The sequence below is a fragment of the Oncorhynchus gorbuscha genome, linkage group LG14, assembly GCF_021184085.1.
Source record: "Oncorhynchus gorbuscha isolate QuinsamMale2020 ecotype Even-year linkage group LG14, OgorEven_v1.0, whole genome shotgun sequence".
Lineage (NCBI taxonomy): Eukaryota > Metazoa > Chordata > Actinopteri > Salmoniformes > Salmonidae > Oncorhynchus > Oncorhynchus gorbuscha.
In genome coordinates, this window is record NC_060186.1 from 3,342,056 (window position 1) to 3,365,177 (window position 23,122).

General features: G+C 42.8%; 2 protein-coding genes and 6 non-coding genes across 8 annotated transcripts; all 8 read left to right on the forward strand.

Moving 5' to 3' along the window:
* Positions 1-1,171: 1,171 nt before the first annotated feature.
* Positions 1,172-22,637, forward strand: LOC123995975 (transmembrane protein 19-like). Its single transcript, XM_046299627.1, has 8 exons — positions 1,172-1,517; positions 2,509-2,659; positions 3,469-3,582; positions 11,466-11,603; positions 13,549-13,625; positions 13,744-13,921; positions 18,427-18,636; positions 22,011-22,637. The coding sequence occupies exons 2-8, from the start codon at positions 2,530-2,532 to the stop codon at positions 22,169-22,171; spliced, it is 1,008 nt and encodes a 335-aa protein (XP_046155583.1). The 5' UTR covers positions 1,172-1,517; positions 2,509-2,529; the 3' UTR covers positions 22,172-22,637.
* On the forward strand, positions 4,965-7,501 carry LOC123995976 (12-(S)-hydroxy-5,8,10,14-eicosatetraenoic acid receptor-like). Its single transcript, XM_046299628.1, has one exon. The coding sequence runs from the start codon at positions 5,434-5,436 to the stop codon at positions 6,391-6,393; it is 960 nt and encodes a 319-aa protein (XP_046155584.1). The 5' UTR covers positions 4,965-5,433; the 3' UTR covers positions 6,394-7,501.
* Positions 15,247-15,319, forward strand: trnak-cuu. Its single transcript has one exon. It is a non-coding gene; the product is annotated as a tRNA-Lys (tRNA).
* Positions 15,777-15,849, forward strand: trnak-cuu. Its single transcript has one exon. It is a non-coding gene; the product is annotated as a tRNA-Lys (tRNA).
* trnak-cuu lies at positions 16,195-16,267 on the forward strand. The gene has a single exon. It is a non-coding gene; the product is annotated as a tRNA-Lys (tRNA).
* On the forward strand, positions 16,640-16,712 carry trnak-cuu. Its single transcript has one exon. It is a non-coding gene; the product is annotated as a tRNA-Lys (tRNA).
* trnak-cuu lies at positions 17,506-17,578 on the forward strand. Its single transcript has one exon. It is a non-coding gene; the product is annotated as a tRNA-Lys (tRNA).
* On the forward strand, positions 18,182-18,254 carry trnak-cuu. Its single transcript has one exon. It is a non-coding gene; the product is annotated as a tRNA-Lys (tRNA).
* Positions 22,638-23,122: the final 485 nt, after the last annotated feature.

Genomic DNA, 23,122 nt, shown 5'->3' on the forward strand with positions numbered 1-23,122 from the left:
AAATAAACAAATCACACTTTTTCTATGCGTAGGAACATTCTACATTCCGTTCATAAGTAGTATTTTAGAATAGTTTCTAGCAATGTTGATAAATTAGGCCCCCTATATATATATATATATATATATATATATATATATATATATATATATATATATTTATACAATGGTTTAATTCATAATGAATTAATCTGATATTTAATTCATAATGAATTATATATGATATATATATATATATATATATATATATATATATATATATATATATATATATACCAGATTAATTCATTATGAATTCAATATTAATTAACCTTTATTTAACTAGGCAAGTCAGTTAAGAACAAATTCTTTGGGGAACGATATCTGATAAACCAATCTGTACTTTCTGTAAAAGTACCACCGGTCTCTAAAAACGCGCTCTGATGAATGCAGTGTACCAGATCTTGTAACAGCGCATGATCAGCCATCTCTCATGTGATTTCCATTATCTCAGTCTTTTATAGTATTTCTACAATGGTTTAACTTTAACACTTGCCTCTAATTTAACAAATGACTGTACACTATATGGATTATTATCATAACAAATGCACTGATGTGGTCAAATGATATATAGCCTGTCAATATGTGTTGCATGAATTCACAATTGAAATACATTTAAATCGAAAAATGATTTAATTATTACTCGGAAGAATTTCACACATTTTCAACATATATTTTCCACACGCTTGACAAGCAGTTCCCTTATTCCACCACTTGGCACTGTGCCTACGCATGTTTATGGCTGTGCGTACATTTACTCAGTCACGCTCAAGCAAACGTTCATATTGATTCATCTCACAATTTGCGTGGAATTTATCCCACGCGTGGTTTATGCACATATTTGTGCCTGCACATGGTTGATACATGAGGCCCCTGAAATGCATGATGTTTAAATGTATGTAAGTAATACATGGATATCCTAATAGTGAAAATAAAAATCACATTAACGCCGAATAATATATTTGATTTTGTATTTATTACTCAAACGTATTGATGGATTTGTTTTTGGTGAATAATTTATTTTTTGTGAAATATGAAGTTTTAATATGACAGATTAGCGGAAGTACGCGTGTATTTCTTTAAATCCACATCCGGTTCTCAGTCAACAATGAAAGTGAACTTGCTGGGGAAATAACAAGGGAATGTATAGTATTTCATTACGTATTAAGTTTTCTTAGGGAGTTGAGAAAATTGAGTAGGATTTCCACTTTGCCTGTCTTTGGTCCACACTCCAGTCCAGTTGGTGGCGGTAGTGCACCTTAAAGTTGGTTTCCAAACGCCATATATAAAATCCACAGAAGATGAAACAACGAGTCCTGTGTTTTGAAATCTGACTCCGCTACAGGACTGTGACAGCTGTGCATCGTTTCATCTCGCTAAGTTATCTTATAGGGAGAGACAAGTTTCATTAACGAGTTATATTGGCACTTCCCCCACAATGGAAGAAGCAGGATACAAAGCCATGGCTTCGGCTACTTCAGGTGCAACCTTTTACCCTATTTTCTTTAGTCCACTTTCCGACTTATTAGTTTGCTAGCTAGCTGCTAGTCCCACACCAGTAGACAACTAACGTTAGCTAGCTGCTAGTCCCACACCAGTAGACAACTAACGTTAGCTAGCTGCTAGTCCCACACCAGTAGACAACTAACGTTAGCTAGCTGCTAGTCCCACACCAGTAAACAACTAACGTTAGCTAGCTGCTAGTCCCACACCAGTAGACAACTAACGTTAGCTAGCTGCTAGTCCCACACCAGTAGACAACTAACGTTAGCTAGCTGCTAGTCCCACACCAGTAGACAACTAACGTTAGCTAGCTGCTAGTCCCACACCAGTAGACAACTAACGTTAGCTAGCTGCTAGTCCCACACCAGTAGACAACTAACGTTAGCTAGCTGCTAGTCCCACACCAGTAGACAACTAACGTTAGCTAGCTGCTAGTCCCACACCAGTAGACAACTAACGTTAGCTAGCTGCTAGTCCCACACCAGTAGACAACTAACGTTAGCTAGCTGCTAGTCCCACACCAGTAGACAACTAACGTTAGCTAGCTGCTAGTCCCACACCAGTAGACAACTAACGTTAGCTAGCTGCTAGTCCCACACCAGTAGACAACTAACGTTAGCTAGCTGCTAGTCCCACACCAGTAGACAACTAACGTTAGCTAGCTGCTAGTCCCACACCAGTAGACAACTAACGTTAGCTAGCTATCCGGTCAGTCTTAGGTTTTTAGGAGTAATGGCCTGGTCCTACCTAGCCTGGGCAGCTGTTAGTGGGTTTATGATGGAGATCCATAAAGCCCACCAGCCGCTGCTCAGACTAGCCTGGTCCGAGTTCTCCCTGGTGTATCAATGTGCCCACAGCAGTTGGCAAGACAGTACAAACAGACCTTGGACCAGGCTACTAACCGTCCCCTGTAAGCCATCTGTCATGTAACTAAACCAGTGCCCAAGGTAATGTCGATGACTTCCACAGGTTCTATTCACTTCTTCCACGATGATTTTTGAGGATGAGATACAAATGAAAGAATACCTCATGACGATGACTGATATGATCGTGTTGTGTGCCACCCTGGCCATCTCCCTCTTCTTCTGGATCATTTCCATCACAGCCAGCACATATTACGGTAAGACACACCTGCCTGCGTGGACATGCTCACACACACACCTTGTCAGTCATGTCCAGTGTTTTCCCTACCGTTGTGGGTTATAAAAAGCTTGTTAACCCTTTTAAAATAATAATAAATGTTCTGCATAAATGTCATCAGATCTTCATCTAAGTCCTACTTCTAATAATAGATCAAGTTCATCTGATTTAAACTAATAAAACACAAACAATTGTCCTTTTGAATTTCTTTATTGAGAAAATTGATCCAACATTACATTTCTTTGTGGGGGAAAAAAGTATGTAAATCTCAAGATTTAATGAGCTCAAAGTGGATTAAAGTAGTCAAAAGTTTAGTATTTGGTCCCATATAGAAGATGTTTCAGAACACTTCTAAATTCATCTTGATAGTGCCATGATTAAGAAAAAAACACGAATGAATCATGAATCCGGATGAGTGAGAAGTTTAGAGGCTGCAAAACATGCTCTCACGGTTACCCATAAGAGGGGAGAATGTTTTGTTGCAGAAATCGACAATGCTAAAGAGTGCAAACTCTCAACACTATATAAGCAAGATGGGCCCCCCTTCCTAGCTCTGTTGGGCCCCCCTTCCTAGCTCTGTTGGGCCCCCCTTCCTAGCTCTGCTGCCCCCTCCCCCGCCTAGTTCTGTTGCCCCCCTGCCTAAAAAAGAGAGGCTTCTATTCACCTCATTCCAGAATATAGACAAGGAGAGATGGTTTCAGTAGTAGTTTGTTAAAGAGGATGAAGCACGACTTGATGAAACACTGATTATTATCTAGAGCTATAACCTAATTCAATGTGTCATTCCAGGCACTCTCCAGCCGGTGTCTCCGTGGCGATGGTTGTTCTCCATCCTGGTTCCTCTGACTCTCACCACACGGGCCCTGAAGAAGAGGAGTCTGGACCACGGCGGAGCCCTGGGAGGTAAACAAACAATGGAACATAAATCAACTAATCAAAATAAAAACCTTCCTGCTCAGGAGGTATTCTATGACTTTCAGCGGAAGAACTTCCTGTGTCTTCACCTTGTAGTTCTGTGTGTTTAATCAATCAAAACGTGTTATGACAGCCTCACCTACATGTTAATTCCCACGGATGTGTTGTGCAACCAGAAGCACGCCCCGGCACTTACTTAGGTCTACTTCATGTAGGAATTCAGCAGGGAGAATATGTATCGAATGAAAAATATCACTTTTATATACAGATGTTTAAGTTAACCAGGCAAGTCAGTTAAGGAAAAACATCTTATTTACAATGACTAGGAACAGTGGGTTTACTGCCTTGTTCAGGGGAACAGTGGGTTTACTGCCTTGTTCGGGGGAACAGTGGGTTGACTGCCTTGTTCGGGGGAACAGTGGGTTGACTGCCTTGTTCGGGGGAACAGTGGGTTGACTGCCTTGTTCGGGGGAACAGTGGGTTGACTGCCTTGTTCGGGGGAACAGTGGGTTGACTGCCTTGTTCGGGGGAACAGTGGGTTGACTGCCTTGTTCGGGGAACAGTGGGTTTACTGCCTTGTTCGGGGGAACAGTGGGTTTACTGCCTTGTTCGGGGGAACAGTGGGTTTACTGCCTTGTTCGGGGGGAACAGTGGGTTGACTGCCTTGTTCGGGGAACAGTGGGTTGACTGCCTTGTTCGGGGGAACAGTGGGTTGGCCTTGTTCGGGGGAACAGTGGGTTGACTGCCTTGTTCGGGGGAACAGTGGGTTGACTGCCTTGTTCGGGGGAACAGTGGGTTGACTGCCTTGTTCGGGGAACAGTGGGTTGACTGCCTTGTTCGGGGAACAGTGGGTTGACTGCCTTGTTCGGGGGAACAGTGGGTTGACTGCCTTGTTCGGGGACAGTGGGTTGACTGCCTTGTTCGGGGAACAGTGGGTTGACTGCCTTGTTCGGGGGAACAGTGGGTTGACTGCCTTGTTCGGGGAACAGTGGGTTGACTGCCTTGTTGGGTTGACTGCCTTGTTCGGGGAACAGTGGGTTGACTGCCTTGTTCGGGGAACAGTGGGTTGACTGCCTTGTTCGGGGGGGGAACAGTGGGTTGACTGCCTTGTTCGGGGGAACAGTGGGTTGACTGCCTTGTTCGGGGAACAGTGGGTTGACTGCCTTGTTCGGGGGAACAGTGGGTTGACTGCCTTGTTCGGGGGAACAGTGGGTTGACTGCCTTGTTCGGGGGAACAGTGGGTTGACTGCCTTGTTCGGGGGAACAGTGGGTTGACTGCCTTGTTCGGGGGAACAGTGGGTTGACTGCCTTGTTCGGGGGAACAGTGGGTTGACTGCCTTGTTCGGGGGAACAGTGGGTTGACTGCCTTGTTCGGGGGAACAGTGGGTTTACCTTGTCAGCTTGGGGATTCGATCCAGCAACCTTTCGGTTACTGGCCCAACGCTCTAACCATTAGGCTCCCTGCCGCCCCAATATGACAAATATGGGAAAAAAATAGTTGTTGTGTGTTGATGCAATGTCTTCCACTATATTCTCAATCCCTCGTGGGACCAACTGCTTATCTATTGGTCCTGTGGCGACTCGCCTACTCAGGAATGGAAGGTGCTCAACCAACAAGTCTGAACAGTTTACAACGGCTGCCTGGGGGGGGGAATTACTTCCAGACTGAAGTACAGTCCTTCAGTTTCACCAGGTCTGCACACGGAATAAGAGCTTCCCTTCCCTTAAACAGACTCACTTGGCGTGGAGGACTCTAGATGACTGCTTTTCCTTCTTAAGGATTCGGACAGGATCAGGCTTTGACTGTAAAAAGGGGACAGGTTTTGCCAGCTTCATATTATGGAAGAGGATCTTCTGAACGATAACTGCACAGCAGATAATCTGCCCTTGTATACATTCTACGCCTCTGTGATGATTGTGGAGTTCACCCTGGCTCTGCCTCTTAACCTCTCAGTGCTTTACCTCTTCATCTTCAAGCTGGAGTTCTGGAAGCTGAACTCCAACAACCTTTTCCTGTTCAATCTGGTGTTGGCTGACCTCCTTCTGCTGGGCTGTTTGCCAGTGAACGCCTACAACTTTCTACGCGGAGAGCGACAGAGTGTGGACGGAAAGATCTGCAAAGCCATGCTCTTCATGCTGTTTCTGAACCGAGGCGCCAGTATCGGCTTCCTGGCTGTGATTTCACTCGATCGCTACTTCAACGTGGTTCATCCTGGGAACAAGGACTTTGTCCTCAAAAAGTCCCCTCATATATCTGTGGTCATCTGGCTACTACTGCTCCCTTTGACGGTCCCCACCATGCTGAAGACCGGCTGCTGTAGCAGTCATGGGGACATCACTGACACTCTGAGAGAGGTTGTGTTCTTCACCCAGATTCTCATCCCTTTCTTTGTGTTGGTGTACTGCACGGTCCGCATTGTCAACAGACTCAAAAAGAAGACGGTAGGTGACAGGACCAAGCTGCGTCGAGCAGTGTTTCTGGTCACCTCTGTCATGCTGCTCTTTTCTCTCTGTTTCCTGCCTTGTACCATCGCTAGAATTGTTCTGTTGACTGTCCGAGCCATGGATTTAGACAATGCTGAGAATATAGCTGTTCAGGTCTATGATGGTTTCATAGTGTTTTCCCACATGGACTGTCTAGTGGACCCAATTGTGTACTGTTTAAGCAGCACTAAGTTCAAACGCCTCTACCTGTCAACGTATTGCCCCTGTCTACAGAGAAACAACGCAGAAACGGTTGAAAGGACAAACCCCACACGAACCAACTTAAATCTAAAACGCAACAGCAACACACTGTAGCTAGTAGTCTAAAACGCAACAGCAACACACTGTAGCTAGTAGGTAATGATACTTCTGGGTGTGGGTGTGGTCGTGGTTGTGGGTGTGGTCGTGGGCGTGGCCACAGTTTTTAAAGGGTTTCTTGCAGTTATACACTTTCATGGGGCTGAGAATTTTTTTTGTATTTAAAAAAAAAGAGAATTTTCTGCAATTCTACACATTTGACCATATGGCTTATGTCATATAACTAAAACTTTGTTAAAACAAGTCTATTGGGGCCCCATGCCAGGACATTTTTAAAAAACATTTTAGTTTCTCTCTCACTGTCTAGTTTTTTTATTTTGGTGATTGTTAGTTCTCAAAAATGATCTTATTTCAAAAGATATCACTCAGTTTATCTTTTCTACATACTTTCTATCTGGTTTTAGTAATTTTAAGTTCACACTGAAAACGTTTTCACCATGTTCATCTGTTTTGATGTGGCGGCCCGCCGCTGCTAAATGAATATAGGGGAAGCACTGGCATGTTCAGCTTTTGTTTGCCAAATCAGACTGTGATTCAATACTGGTTTCTGTTATGATCAGTCATCGGTTTCGTTCACCTGTGATATCATCATGTTACACATATCATCATGATGCTGGTACTAATTGTCTGTGTCAAATAAATATTCTCCTCAAATGATGCTCCCATAAAAATGATTGTTACTACTACAACTACTACTACCAAGACAACAACAGCTGATAGGAGCGACTCCCTCCTCCCTTGGAGAGGTAAGACCACATTGTATACTACTACTATTACTACTACTAGTACTACAACAGCTGATAGGGGCTACCCCCTCCTCCCTTGGTGAGGTAAGACCACATTATATACTACTACTACTACTACTACAACAGCTGATAGGGGCTACCCCCTCCTCCCTTGGAGAGGTAAGACCACATTATATACCACTACTACTAGTACTACAACAGCTGATAGGAGCTACCCCCTCCTCCCTTGGAGAAGTAAGACCACATTGCAGTTGAAGTCAGAAGTTTATATACACTTAGGAGTCATTAACTTATTTTTCAACCACTCCACACATTTCTTGTTAACAAACTATAGTTTTGGCAAGTCAGTTAGGACATCTACTTTGTACAAGTCATTTTTCCAATAATTGTTTACAGACAGATTATTTCACTTATAATTCACTTTATCACAATTCCAGTGGGTCAGAAGTTTACATACACCTAGTTGACTGTGCCTTTAAACAGCTTGGAAAATTCCAGAAAATGATGTCATGGCTTTAGAAGCTTCTGATAGGCTAATTGACGTCATTTGAGTCGATTGGAGGTGTGGATGTATTTCAAGGCCTACCTACTATTCAGTCTCTACATATCTACTGTCTAATACTATTCAGTCTCTACATATCTACTGTATAATACTATTCAGTCTCTACATATCTACTGTATAATACTATTCAGTCTCTACATATCTACTGTCTGATACTATTCAGTCTCTACATATCTACTGTATAATACTATTCAGTCTCTACATATCTACTGTATAATACTATTCAGTCTCTACATATCTACTGTCTAATACTATTCAGTCTCTACATATCTACTGTCTGATACTATTCAGTCTCTACATATCTACTGTCTGATACTATTCAGTCTCTACATATCTACTGTCTGATACTATTCAGTCTCTACTGTCTGATACTATTCAGTCTCTACATATCTACTGTCTGATACTATTCAGTCTCTACTGTCTGATACTATTCAGTCTCTACTGTCTGATACTATTCAGTCTCTACATATCTACTGTATAATACTATTCAGTATCTACATATCTACTGTCTGATACTATTCAGTATCTACACTGCATTCAGAAAGTATTCAGACCCCTTGATTTTTCCACATTTTTGTTACTTTACAGCCTTATTATAAAATTGGTTAAATAGTTTTTTTCCCTCAATCTACAAACACAATACCTCATGACATCACAATAACCCCATAATGACATCACAATAACCCATAATGACATCACAATACCACAGAACCTTTACTGAGTACTTAGTTAAAGCTTTGACAGTGATAACAGCCTAAAGTCTTCTTGGGTATGATGCTTCAAGCTTGGCACACCTGTATTTGAAGAGTTTCTCCCATTTCTTCTCTGCAAGTGTGCCTTGAATTCTAAATACATCACCAACCGTGTCACCAGCAACGCACCACCACCTCCATGCATCACGTGGGAACGACACATGCAGAGATCATCTGTTCACCTCCTCCATGCATCACGTAGGAACGACACATGCAGAGATTATCTGTTCACCTCCTCCATGCATCACGTAGGAACGACACATGCAGAGATCGTCTGTTCACCTCCTCCATGCATCACGTAGGAACGACACATGCAGAGATCATCTGTTCACCTACTCTGCGTCTCATAAAGACACGGCGGTTGGAACCAAAAATCTCAAATTTGGACTCTTCAGACCTAAGGACTGATTTCCACCGGTCTAATGTCCATTACTCGTGTTTCTTGACCCAAGAAATTCTCTTCTTCTTATTGGTGTCCTTTAGTAGTGGTTTCTTTGCAGCAATTCAACCATGAAGGCCTGATTCACACAGTTGATGTGTCTTTTACTTAAACTCTGAAACATTTATTTGGGATGTAATTTCTGAGGCTGGTAACTCTATTGAACTTATCCTCTGCAGCAGAGGTAACTCTGGGTCTTCCTTTCCTGTGGCGATCCTCATGAGCCAGTTTCATCATAGCGCTTGATGGTTTTTCGACTACGCTTGAGAAACTTTTCTTGACATTTTCCAGATTGACTGACCTTAATGATGGACTGTCATTTGATTGGCTCAAAGGCATTAACAAGAAAATGAATTCCAAACATTAACCTTTTTAACAAGGTACACCTGTTAATTGAAATGGATTCCAGGTGACTACCTCATGAAGCTGGTTGAGAGAATGCCAAGAGTGTGCAAAGCTGTCATCAAAGCAAAGTGTGGCTAATTTGAAGAATCTCAAATATAAAACATTTTGATTTAACACTTTTTTGGTTACTACATGATTCCATATGTATTATTTAATAGTCTCTCGACTGGTACTGCATAATACTATTTTGTACATGCTTTGTTTGTTGATGAAACAATGTCCAATGTTTCCACATTAATTAGTTATTTTGAATATGAAATGCCAACCAAATAAAGATTGCCATTTCAAAAGCAAAGACCGGTTTGATAAAGTGAATGATTTGCTGCAAGGCAGCATGGACACAAAGAAACAGCAAGCAGAAACTGAGCAGAAATGTTTTAAAACATCCTTAAAAAATATCATTCATGTTTTATCTTCCTCATTTAAAAAAAATGTGTAATAATTTGTTGGGTGAGTTTGAATTTGAGATTTGATGGATCTATATATATATTTATATTATATATATATTATATATATATATTATATTTATATATTATATTATATATATATATATAATATATATATTGATCCATCAAATCTCAAACTCACCCAACAAATTATTAGGGGAAAAAACTATTAAAGATTTTGTTAATGAGGCTCTTTGATCAGATGACCTCATACCATTTGTATGTCTCCGTGTCCAGTATGAGGGAAGTTACATGTAATTTTGTGAGCCAACGCTAACTAGCATCACCCATCTACTTCAAAGCAATGTGCTATCTACATCTTAACTTCCTTTATACTGGACATGGAGACATAATGTTATCCGAGAGTTCATCGGACTCTGGGGAAGTACATAAAGGGCCTCGTTGCCAATATCCCAAGTATCAGTTTAACCTTAGGAGTCTCTGTTGGGTGTTTTAATGCTATTATTAATTCTAAGATTCATCCCACACAGTTCCAGCAGCCCCAGGCGTATGCGTGTGAGAAGAGGGGTTGCCCCTGATGTCAGTCACACGTTAGCCAGGCCATCAGCAGTCCTCGTGATCTGGATCTGAGAGGAATTAATTAGTCACCATTCTTTTAATCAGGGTCTGTGCTGAATCACATTATTCAACTGACTAAAGCAGTTTATTCATGTACTAATTGGTACATTCCACAGCAGAATAGCCCATAAATATTTTTGGTATAACAGATTGTTCTGGCAATTCTCACAAGGAAACTGTGAGGAATGTTTTTTTGACATTTTGTATCCCAAACTATTTTTAAGAAAATCATGAGGGAGGTGTTAATTTTACTTTTTTTTTTTTTTTTTTTTTTTTTTTTTACCTATCCATGCCTCCTGTAAGACCCTATGACCCTTGAACCGTACATGATACAGACAACATCTTGGAGTCAATATACTCCGTGTCCTCTCAAATATGGAGTACATCTAGATTCAGAAATAAATGTTATCACATTTACTTTACCCAACATAACAAAAATATGAATATTAATTCAACAATATACTCTTCAAAGTGGGTTCTCTAAGTACGTTTGAAGATATAAACCCATGTTCTACATAGACATGTGCATTGTAGGTAATTGATCAATGACATGATTGCACATTCAGCAAATCACCAGCAGAGGGAGTTTAAAGAAAACATCCATTTTCCCCCATTCACTGTGTTGGTGTTCATAACATGTATCATAACTTAAATCAGCAGAGAGCCCACTCTGGCAATGTGATGTATTTGTAGAGTATATTGTCCCAAACAATATAAAATGAACTAAATCAAAAAAGTTAATTTTCAGATATTCATTTGAATATTTAATGTTGAATAAATAATGAATGCAATAATAAAAAATCAAGACATACTCCATATGACACACTATAAGGAGTATGTTGACAACAACACAGATCATAGGGTCTTACAGGAGGCATATATACAGTAGGTCTAAAAAGGGCATAAAATGGCCACTTTCATCATGATTTTCTCAAACATACCGAGAGAGTAGAGGTTCTGTAGTAGTGTTCTGATAAGGTAGTTAGACCTAGTTTGTAACCTGGTCCCAGATCTGTCAGAGCCGGCTCCCGTGGTCATAACAACGGCCCAAAGAGTTGGCTATGAACAAGTACAAACAGATCTGGGATCAGGTAAGAGTGTTTGAGTTGTTGTATTGTTTTTGTTCCCTGTCCCCTACAGCCCTGCTGGTCGGCTTCATCCTCACCATGGCCAACATAAGTTTCTTCTCTGCCCTGCTGGCTTTCTTCATCACTTCCTCCAAGCTGACACGCTGGAAAGGAGACGTCAAGAAGAAACTAGACTCGGACTATAAAGAAGGTAACGAGTTACAGCGGCTAGGACAGCGGCTAGGACAGCGGCTAGGACATCGACTAGGACAGCGGCTAGGACAGCGGCTAGGACAGCGGCTAGGACAGCGGCTAGGACAGCAGCTAGGACAGCGGCTAGGACAGCAGCTAGGACAGCGGCTAGGCCATCAGCTAGGACAGCGGCTAGGACAGCGGCTAGGCCATCAGATAGGACAGCAGCTAGGACAGCGGCTAGGCCATCAGCTAGGACATCAGCTAGGACAGCGGCTAGGCCAGCGGCTAGGACAGCGGCTAGGACAGCGGCTAGGACAGCGGCTAGGACAGCAGCTAGGCCATCAGCTAGGACAGCGGCTAGGACAGCGGCTAGGCCCATCGGCTAGGCCATCAGCTAGGCCATCAGCTAGGCCAGCGGCTAGGACAGCGGCTAGGACATCGGCTAGGACATCGGCTAGGCCAGCGGCTAGGACATCAGCTAGGACAGCGGCTAGGCCAGCGGCTAGGCCATCAGCTAGGACAGCGGCTAGGACAGCAGCTAGGACAGCGGCTAGGCCATCAGCTAGGACAGCGGCTAGGACAGCAGCTAGGACAGCGGCTAGGCCATCAGCTAGGACAGCGGCTAGGCCATCAGCTAGGACAGCGGCTAGGCCATCAGCTAGGACATCGGCTAGGCCATCAGCTAGGACATCGGCTAGGACAGCGGCTAGGCCAGCGGCTAGGACAGCAGCTAGGACAGCAGCTAGGACAGCGGCTAGGACAGCGGCTAGGACAGCGGCTAGGCCATCAGCTAGGACAGCGGCTAGGACAGCGGCTAGGCCATCAGCTAGGACAGCGGCTAGGCCATCGGATAGGCCATCGGATAGGCCATCAGCTAGGCCATCAGCTAGGCCAGCGGATAGGCCATCAGCTAGGCCAGCGGATAGGCCATCAGCTAGGACAGCGGCTAGGCCATCAGCTAGGCCATCAGCTAGGCCATCGGATAGGCCATCAGCTAGGCCATCGGATAGGCCATCGGATAGGCCATCAGCTAGGCCATCAGCTAGGCCATCAGCTAGGCCATCAGCTAAGCCATCTGCTAGGCCAGCGGCTAGACCATCTGCTAGGCCAGCGGCTAGGCCATCGGCTAGGCCAGCGGCTAGACCATCTGCTAGGCCAGCGGCTAGACCATCTGCTAGGCCAGCGGCTAGACCATCTGCTAGGCCAGCGGCTAGACCATCTGCTAGGCCAGCGGCTAGACCATCGGCTAGGCCAGCGGCTAGGCCATCGGCTAGGCCAGCGGCTAGACCATCTGCTAGGCCAGCGGCTAGACCATCTGCTAGGCCAGCGGCTAGACCATCTGCTAGGCCAGCGGCTAGGCCATCGGCTAGGCCAGCGGCTAGACCATCTGCTAGGCCAGCGGCTAGACCATCTGCTAGGCCAGCGGCTAGACCATCTGCTAGGCCAGCGGCTAGACCATCTGCTAGGCCAGCGGCTAGACCATCTGCTAGGCCAGCGGCTAGGCCATCGGCTAGGCCAGCGGCTAGACCATCGGCTAGGACAGCGGCTAGGCCATCGGCTAGGACAGCGGCTAGGCCATCGGCTAGGACAGCGGCTAGGCCATCTGCTAGGCCATCGGCTAGGCCATCGGCTAGGCCATCGGCTAGGCCATCGGCTAGGCCATCGGCTAGGCCAGCGGCTAGGCCAGCAGCTAGGCTTAATGACTCTCGAGATAGTCAGGCCACACTCCAGTAAGCAACAGCCCGCTACTGGATTGCATAGTCTGCCTCAGTCAGTAATATCTGGTTTATTTTTTTATTTTTTTAAACACCTGCGTAAGTCATTTGTCCTTAAAGGTATAGTTCACCTGTTTTGAAGTGTATCTTATTTAACAAGGAAACCCAGCCCCAGGGAAGTCAAAAGGAAGTGAAACATTTTGGAGGTGAACTATCATTGTAATGTGTGTCCCCTTTGCCCTCCAGGTGGTCAGAGGAACTGGGTGCAGGTGTTCTGTAATGGTGGTGTCCCCACAGAGCTGGCGCTGCTATATATGATCGAGGTTAATCAGTCAATGAATTATATATTTGAATACATATAACAGCTGCCTCAGCCAAGTGAGCCGGCCACACATCTGTCACTCATCTGAGGTTATTTCCTTTGTGTGGTCCTGGTTCTAGGTGGGTCCAGGGGAGATGCCGGTGGACTTTGGGAAGCAGTACTCAGCCTCCTGGATGTGTCTGTCTCTGCTGGGGGCCTTGGCCTGCTCTACGGGGGACACCTGGGCTTCAGAGGTGGGGCCCGTCCTCAGTCAGACCAAACCCCGCCTCATCACCTCCTGGAGAGAGGTTCCTACAGGTACACACACACACACACACACACACTCAATGCACACACACACACCTCAATGCAAAGAAACCACTACTAAAGGACACGAATCATAAGAAGAGACTTGCTTGGGCCAAGAAATACGATCAATGGACATTAGACCGATGGAAATGTGTTCTTTGGTCTGAAGGGTCCAAATTTGAGATGTTTGGCTCCAACTTCTGTGTCTTTGTGAGACGCAGAGGAGGTGAATGGAAGATCTCTGCATCTGTGGTTCCCCCCCGTGAAGCATGGAGGAGGAGGCGATGTGATGGTGCTTTGCTGGTGACACTGTCAATGATTTATTTAGAAATCAAGGCACACTTAACCAGCATGGCAACCACAGCATTCTGCAACGATACGCCATCCCATCTGGTTTGCGCTTAGTGGGACTAGCATTTTGTTTTTCAACAGGGCAATGACCCAACACACCTCCAGGCTATGTAAGGGCTATTTGAGCAAGAGGGAGAGTGATGGAGTGCTGCATCAGATGACCTGGCCTCCACAATCATCTGACCTCAAGCCAAATGAGATGGTTTGGGATGAGTTGGACCGCAGAGTGGAAAAGCAGCCAACAAGTGCTCAGCATATGTGGGAACTCCTTCAAGACTGTTGGAAAATCATTTCTCGTGAAGCTGGTTGAGAGAATGCCAAGAGTGTGCAAAGCTATCAAGGCAAATGGTAGCTGCTTTGAAGAATATACAATATATACTACATGATTCCATATGTGTTATTGCATCATTTTGTCTTTACTATTGTTTTACAATGTAGAAAATAGTCAAAAATTAAGAACCCCTGGAATGAGTAGTTGTGTCCACACTATAGACTGGTACTGTAGGTCAGTGTATTTGCACAGGAAGAACTCTCAACCAACTGGGAATTATTTGAAAAACTTTAAACCCGTGTTCTGCGATTACTAAAACTTACTGTATGCTTCCCAGTTGAAACCGTTCGTGCATACTGTACATTTAGTGATGTTTTTGTTCATTTTGGTGTCTACCCCCTTCCTCAGAGATTTCGTCAACAATAGGGATTTTTCAATTAAGTGTTTGTTGTCATTCAACGACAGACAACTAGTTTTCATACATATTTTTTTTCACTTGAGAAATACTACATCAAACATTTAGATGTAAAATTGCTTCCTCTGCAAAGATGACAGATGTCTGGAGTGTCAACTTGTGACTGTTATTGATATATATATATATAGAGAGAGAGAGAGAGAGAGAGAGAGAGAGTCTCTGTCAGGTCTGTCAATGGTCAGGGTTGTTTCACGCCCTGTGAGGCCTGTATGTGGGTGGTGTTAAATAGTGATGCAAGCCCGGCTAGCTCAGTCGGTAGAGCATGAGACTCTTAATCTCAGGGTCGTGGGTTCGAGCCCCACGTTGGGCGCTAAATGCTTTTGATTCGAAAGCCTTTCTTCTGATAAATGCGAGCAAATCAAATGTTATTTGTGTGATATAATACACAGTAACCAGTCAAACGTTCACTCACTTACTCATTCAAGGTTTTTTTTTAAATTAATTTGCAACAATTTCTACATACCTGTCTTTGCATTGTCATTATGGGGTATTATGTGTAGATTGCTGAGGATGTTTTATTTAATCCATTTGAGAATAACGCTGTAAGGTAACACATTTGGGGGGAAACCAAGGGGTCTGAATACTAACCAACCTGGTCTGACAGTTATTACATGTTGGTGTGTTATTTACCAACCTGGTCTGACAGTTATTACATGTTGGTGTGTTATTTACCAACCTGGTCTGACAGTTATTACATGTTGGTGTGTTATTTACCAACCTGGTCTGACAGTTGTGTTATTTTGCGATGTTGTGGGCTGTGTCTCCAAGCCCGGCTAGCTCAGTCGGTAGAGCATGAGACTCTTAATCTCAGGGTCGTGGGTTCGAGCCCCACGTTGGGCGGTTGTGTTTTGCGTTGGGTGCTCTCCTCTGAGACAGACTTTCTTCGGATAAATGCGAGCAAATCAAATGTTATTTGTGTGATATGATACACAGTAACCAGTCAAACGTTCACTCACTTACTCATTCAAGGGTTTACTTTTAATAAATTTGCAACAATTTCTCCATACCTGTTTTCGCGTTGTCATTATGGGGTATTATGTGTAGATTGCTGAGGATGTTTTATTTAATCCATTTGAGAATAACGCTGTAAAGTAACACATTTGGGGGAAAACCAAGGGGTCTGAATACTAACCAACCTGGTCTGACAGTTGTGTTATTTTGCGATGTTGTGGGTTGTGTCTCCAAGCCCGGCTAGCTCAGTCGGTAGAGCATGAGACTCTTAATCTCAGGGTCGTGGGTTCGAGCCCCACGTTGGGCGCTGAGCTTTTGATTTGGATAACATTGATCCTCAGAGGCTTGGGCCTCGTTTCCTAGACACAGATTATAGTCCTCCACTGAAAAGCACTACCTCTGAACAATATCAAATGGACATGTTTTTTAGACTAGGACTTCATGGGTGTCTGGGAAACCAGCCTTAGAGGTATAGTGGTTAATACACATGCAACATAGATGACCAGTATTGGTTGACTGTGTTGCTTCATCACCCTAGGGATAAGTACATGGGTGATGAAATAGAGGACTGCTGAAATCCAAGATTCAGGGTTGGTTCAGACCCTGAGATCTGTCAGTGAGCAGGGTTGGTGCACGCCCTGTGAGGCCTGTATGTGGGTGGTGTTAAATAGTGATGCAAGCCCGGCTAGCTCAGTCGGTAGAGCATGAGACTCTTAATCTCAGGGTCGTGGGTTCGAGCCCCACGTTGGGCGCAGACCTTTTGATTTAAAAGCCTTTCTTCGGATAAATGCGAGCAAATCAAATGTTATTTGTGTGATATGATACACAGTAACCAGTCAAACGTTCACTCACTTACTCATTCAAGGGTTTACTTTTAATAAATTTGCAACAATTTCTCCATACCTGTTTTCGCGTTGTCATTATGGGGTATTATGTGTAGATTGCTGAGGATGTTTTATTTAATCCATTTGAGAATAACGCTGTAAGGTAACACATTTGGGGGAAAACCAAGGGGTCTGAATGCTTTTTGAGGGCACTTGGATATACAGTGAGGGAAAAAAGTATTTGATCCCCTGCTGATTTTGTACGTTTGTCCACTGACAAAGAAATGATCAGTCTATAATTTTAATGGTGGGTTTATTTGAACAGTGAGAGACAGAATAACAACAACAAAATCCAGAAAAACACATGTCAAAAATGTTATAAATTGATTTGCATTTTAATGGGGGAAATAAGTATTTGACCCCTCTGCAAAACATGACTTAGTACTTTGTGGAAAAACCCGTGTTGGCAATCAGAGGTCAGACGTTTCTTGTAGTTGGCCATCAGGTTTGCACACATCTCAGGAGGAATTTTGTCCCACTCCTCTTTGCAGATCTTCTCCAAATCATTAAGGTTTCGAGGCTGACGTTTGGCAACTCAAACCTTCAGCTCCCTCCACAGAATTTATATGGGGTTAAGATCTGGAGACTGGCTAGGCCAATGGGCAGCGTTGGTTCACGCCCTGTGAAGGCTGTATGTGGGTGGTGTTAAATAGTGATGCAAGCCCGGCTAGCTCAGTCGGTAGAGCATGAGACTCTTAATCTCAGGGTCGTGGGTTCGAGCCCCACGTTGGGCGCTAAACTTTTGATTTGAAAGCCTTTCTTCGGATAAATGCGAGCAAATGATATGTTATTTCTCACATGTTCCGATTACAACAGATAGACCTTACATTGAAATGCTTCCTGATTACAACAGATAGACCTTACATTGAAATGCTTCCTGATTACAACAGATAGACCTTACATTGAAATGCTTCCTGATTACAACAGATAGACCTTACATTGAAATGCTTCCTGACAAGGTCTTAACCAACAATGCAGATCAACAAATAGAGTTAAGAAAATATTAACCAAATAAAACTAAAGTAAAAAATGAAATAAAATGTAACCTTAAAGAACAATAACGAGGCTATAATAACGAGGCTATATACAGGGGCACCGGTTCGTCAGACACGAGAGGCTTGGTTGCAAAGAAAAACTTTTCACATTGAGAATAAGACTGTGGGTGAAATGCAGAAGGGGATACTTCTTGGAGTCAGTTCATTGAAATGTAATGTAAATAATGTCTATCTATTGACATCTCCACTAACAACTATTCACAGTGTTGCGTAACTGACTGTGGCAGGTGATGTGACTCATTTTGACATTCCTATGTGCTGGGGAATTCCAGCTACCCTCAGGCCCGGCTAGCTCAGTCGGTAGAGCATGAGACTCTTAATCTCAGGGTCGTGGGTTCGAGCCCCACGTTGGGCGGTTGTGTTTTGCGTTGGGTGCTCTCCTCTGAGACAGACTTTGACACAGTTTCAAAGTAGATCCATTAATCACTTCCTGTAAATAGTGTAGTCTTGCTGCATCCTGTTCCTAACAATGCCCATGAGACTAGTGAAACAACATGGTGTTAACTGTTCAACTGTTCTTTTCACAGGGACCAATGGAGGAGTGACCCCAGTGGGTCTACTGGCTAGCTTCCTGGGGGGCCTGGCAGTGGGCGTGGCTTACTATATCTCTCAGATCCTATTGGTCCGTGACCTGCACCTGGCTGATCCCCAGTGGCCAATCATAATCTATGGAGCCATGGCTGGCCTAATGGGGTCCATGTTGGACTCTGTCCTGGGAGCACACTGGCAGTACTCAGGTGGGTCTGTCAACGATGAGTTATTCATGTGTTATTATCAGGGATTAGTTATTATCAGGGATTAGTTATTCACGTTATCAGGGATTAGTTATTCACGTTATCAGGGATTAGTTATTCACGTTATCAGGGATTAGATATTCACGTTATTATCAGGGATTAAATATTCACGTTATCAGGGATTAGATATTCACGTTATTATCAGGGATTAGATATTCACGTTATCAGGGATTAGATATTCACGTTATCAGGGATTAGATATTCACGTTATCAGGGATTAGATATTATCAGGGATTAGATATTCACGTTATTATCAGGGATTAGATATTCACGTTATTATCAGGGATTAGATATTCACGTTATCAGGGATTAGATATTCACGTTATTATCAGGGATTAGATATTCACGTTATCAGGGATTAGATATTCACGTTATCAGGGATTAGTTATTCACGTTATCAGGGATTAGTTATTCACGTTATCAGGGATTAGATATTCACGTTATTATCAGGGATTAGATATTCACGTTATTATCAGGGATTAGTTATTCACGTTATCAGGGATTAGTTATTCACGTTATCAGGGATTAGATATTCACGTTATCAGGGATTAGATATTCACGTTATTATCAGGGATTAGATATTCACGTTATTATCAGGGATTAGATATTCACGTTATCAGGGATTAGATATTCACGTTATTATCAGGGATTAGTTATTCACGTTATCAGGGATTAGATATTCACGTTATTATCAGGGATTAGATATTCACGTTATTATCAGGGATTAGATATTCACGTTATTATCAGGGATTAGTTATTCACGTTATCATCAGGGATTAGTTATTCACGTTATCAGGGATTAGATATTCACGTTATCAGGGATTAGTTATTCACGTTATCAGGGATTAGATATTCACGTTATTATCAGGGATTAGTTATTCACGTTATCAGGGATTAGATATTCACGTTATTATCAGGGATTAGATATTCACGTTATCAGGGATTAGTTATTCACGTTATCAGGGATTAGATATTCACGTTATCAGGGATTAGATATTCACGTTATCAGGGATTAGATATTCACGTTATCAGGGATTAGTTATTCACGTTATCAGGGATTAGATATTCACGTTATTATCAGGGATTAGATATTCACGTTATCAGGGATTAGTTATTCACGTTATCAGGGATTAGATATTCACGTTATCAGGGATTAGATATTCACGTTATTATCAGGGATTAGATATTCACGTTATCATCAGGGATTAGATATTCACGTTATTATCAGGGATTAGATATTCACGTTATTATCAGGGATTAGATATTCACGTTATTATCAGGGATTAGATATTCACGTTATCATCAGGGATTAGTTATTCACGTTATTATCAGGGATTAGATATTCACGTTATCAGGGATTAGATATTCACGTTATTATCAGGGATTAGATATTCACGTTATTATCAGGGATTAGTTATTCACGTTATCAGGGATTAGATATTCACGTTATTATCAGGGATTAGATATTCACGTTATCAGGGATTAGTTATTCACGTTATCAGGGATTAGATATTCACGTTATCAGGGATTAGATATTCACGTTATCAGGGATTAGATATTCACGTTATCAGGGATTAGATATTCACGTTATCAGGGATTAGATATTCACGTTATCAGGGATTAGTTATTCACGTTATCAGGGATTAGATATTCACGTTATCAGGGATTAGATATTCACGTTATCAGGGATTAGATATTCACGTTATCAGGGATTAGATATTCACGTTATCAGGGATTAGATATTCACGTTATCAGGGATTAGATATTCACGTTATCAGGGATTAGATATTCACGTTATTATCAGGGATTAGATATTCACGTTATCAGGGATTAGATATTCACGTTATCAGGGATTAAATATTCACGTTATCAGGGATTAGATATTCACGTTATCAGGGATTAGATATTCACGTTATTATCAGGGAAAAGTATAAATAACTACAGATATTGAATATATACTATATATATTCAGACCCCTCATCTTTTTTCACATTTTGTTAAGTTACAGCCTTATTCTAAAATATGTATATTTTTAAAGTCAATCTACACACGATGCCCCATAATGACAAAGCAAAAACTGTTTTGTAGAAATTTGAGCAAAAAAAAAATAATAATAATCATATATAATTTACATAAGTATTCAGACCCTTTACTCTGTACTTTGTTGAAGCACCTTGGGCAGCGATTACAGCCTAGATTCTTCTTGGGTATGATGCTACAAGCTTGACACAACTGTATTTGGGGAGTTTCTCCCATTATTCTCTGCAGATCCTCTCAAGCTCTGTCAGGTTGGATGGGGAGCGTCACTGCACAGCTATTTTTAGGTCTTCAGAGATGTTCGATCAGGTTCAAGTCCGGGCTCTGGCTGGGCCACTAAAGGACATTCAGAGATTTTTCCCGAAGCCATGTCGTCTTGGCTATGTGCTTAGGGTCATTGTCCTGTTGGAAGGTGAAATTTGGCCCCAGTCTGAGATCCCAAGGGCTCTGGAACAGGTTTTCATCAAGGATCTCTCTGTACTTTGCTCTGTTCATCTTTCCCTTGATCCTGACTAGTCTCCCAGTCCCTGTCGCTGAAAAACATCCCCACATCATGATGCTGCCGCCACCATGCTTCACTGTCTTAGATGGTGCCAGGTTTCCTCCAGATGTGACGCTTGACTTTCAGGCCAAAGAGTTCAATCTTGGTTTCATCAGACCAGATAATCTGGTTTCTCATGGTACCCATCCCCAGATCTGTGCCTTGACACAATCCTGTCTCTGAGCTCTACGGACAATTACCATGTCCGTGTGTCTTGGTTGTTGCTCTGACCTGCACTGTTAACTGTGATACCTTTTATATAGACAGGTGTGTGCCTTTCCAAATCATGTCCAATCAATTGAATTTACCACAGGTGGACTCCAATCAAGTTGTAGAAACATGTCAAGGATGATCAATGGAAACAGGATTAATCTGAGCTCAATTTCGAGTCTCATAGCAAATAAGGTATCTGTTTATTTTTTTATACATTTGCAAAAATGTCTAAACCTGTTTTCACTTTGTCGTTATGGGGCATTGTGGGCAGATATGTCTTCTTCGTTTAATACATTTTAGAATATGGCTGAAACAAAATGTGGGAAAAAGTCAAGGGGTCTGAATAATGTCTGAATGCACTGTGTGTGTTATTCATTTATTTGGATAAAAATGATTTATAGATGTTTGATATCCAAGTATTAGCAGGTGCTTGAAGTGTCTTTCTTGAATTTAAAACATTGCAGTCATTTAAAAAAAAACATGTCTTCTCCACTCTTACGGCTGTATGATGTCCCTTCTTCCCCAGGTTATGACGTAAGCCTGGGAAAGGTCGTGAACTATGCGTCTGTGACTACTAAGCGGATATGTGGGAAGCCTATCCTGGACAACAATGGCGTTAACCTCTTCTCTTCCATCATTGTAGCTCTGGTACTTCCTGGTGTTGCTTGGAGCTTCTGGCCTCACTAGGGAAGGAACTCTGTGCGCTTCAATGATTTTTGTATTTTGTAAAAAAAAAAAATGTTTTGCTTGTTGTATTGAAGTCTAGTGTTTTTATACTTTACCTAGTATGGTGTAGCTTGCTGTCTAAGGAAATAGAGTTGCCATGCTACAACTAACCTTTACAACTCTGTGTTTGTCTTTGTGGTAATACATTTGTTGATCTTAGTTTAATCATCGAGATTTCAGTTGTTTCCTAAAATGCATTAAGTGCATGGACTATAGGAGAGTCATTTTTTGTTGGTTTGATTGATTTAATATTTTGCTAAACTTTTTGTAATACTCTTGAATAGGCCTACACCCTACACTAGAGAAGGGGTGAGAGAAGCCTACACCCTACACTAGAGAAGGGGTGAGAGAAGCCTACACCCTACACTAGAGAAGGGGTGAGAGAAGCCTACACCCTACACTAGAGAAGGGGTGAGAGAAGCCTACACCCTACACTAGAGAAGGGGTGAGAGAAGCCTACACCCTACACTAGAGAAGGGGTGAGAGAAGCCTACACCCTACACTAGAGAAGGGGTGAGAGAAGCCTACACCCTACACTAGAGAAGGGGTGAGAGAAGCCTACACCCTACACTAGAGAAGGGGTGAGAGAAGCCTACACCCTACACTAGAGAAGGGGTGAGAGAAGCCTACACCCTACACTAGAGAAGGGGTGAGAGAAGCCTACACCCTACACTAGAGAAGGGGTGAGAGAAGCCTACACCCTACACTAGAGAAGGGGTGAGAGAAGCCTACACCCTACACTAGAGAAGGGGTGAGAGAAGCCTACACCCTACACTAGAGAAGGGATGAGAGAAGCCTGAGAAGGGGGAGAGAAGTGAGAGAAGCCTACACCCTACACTAGAGAAGGGGTGAGAGAAGCCTACACCCTACACTAGAGAAGGGGTGAGAGAAGCCTACACCCTACACTAGAGA

What these genes read in the sequence shown, in the direction of transcription:
- LOC123995975 (XM_046299627.1), top strand. Translation starts at nt 2,530, where the DNA reads ATGATTTTTGAGGATGAGATACAAATGAAAGAATACCTCATGACGATG. An exon ending in AGACTCGGACTATAAAGAAG is followed by an intron (nt 11,604 to 13,548) that starts GTAACGAGTTAC and finishes TTTGCCCTCCAG; the next exon opens with GTGGTCAGAGGAACTGGGTG. An exon ending in AGCACACTGGCAGTACTCAG is followed by an intron (nt 18,637 to 22,010) that starts GTGGGTCTGTCA and finishes CTTCTTCCCCAG; the next exon opens with GTTATGACGTAAGCCTGGGA.
- LOC123995976 (XM_046299628.1), top strand. Translation starts at nt 5,434, where the DNA reads ATGGAAGAGGATCTTCTGAACGATAACTGCACAGCAGATAATCTGCCC.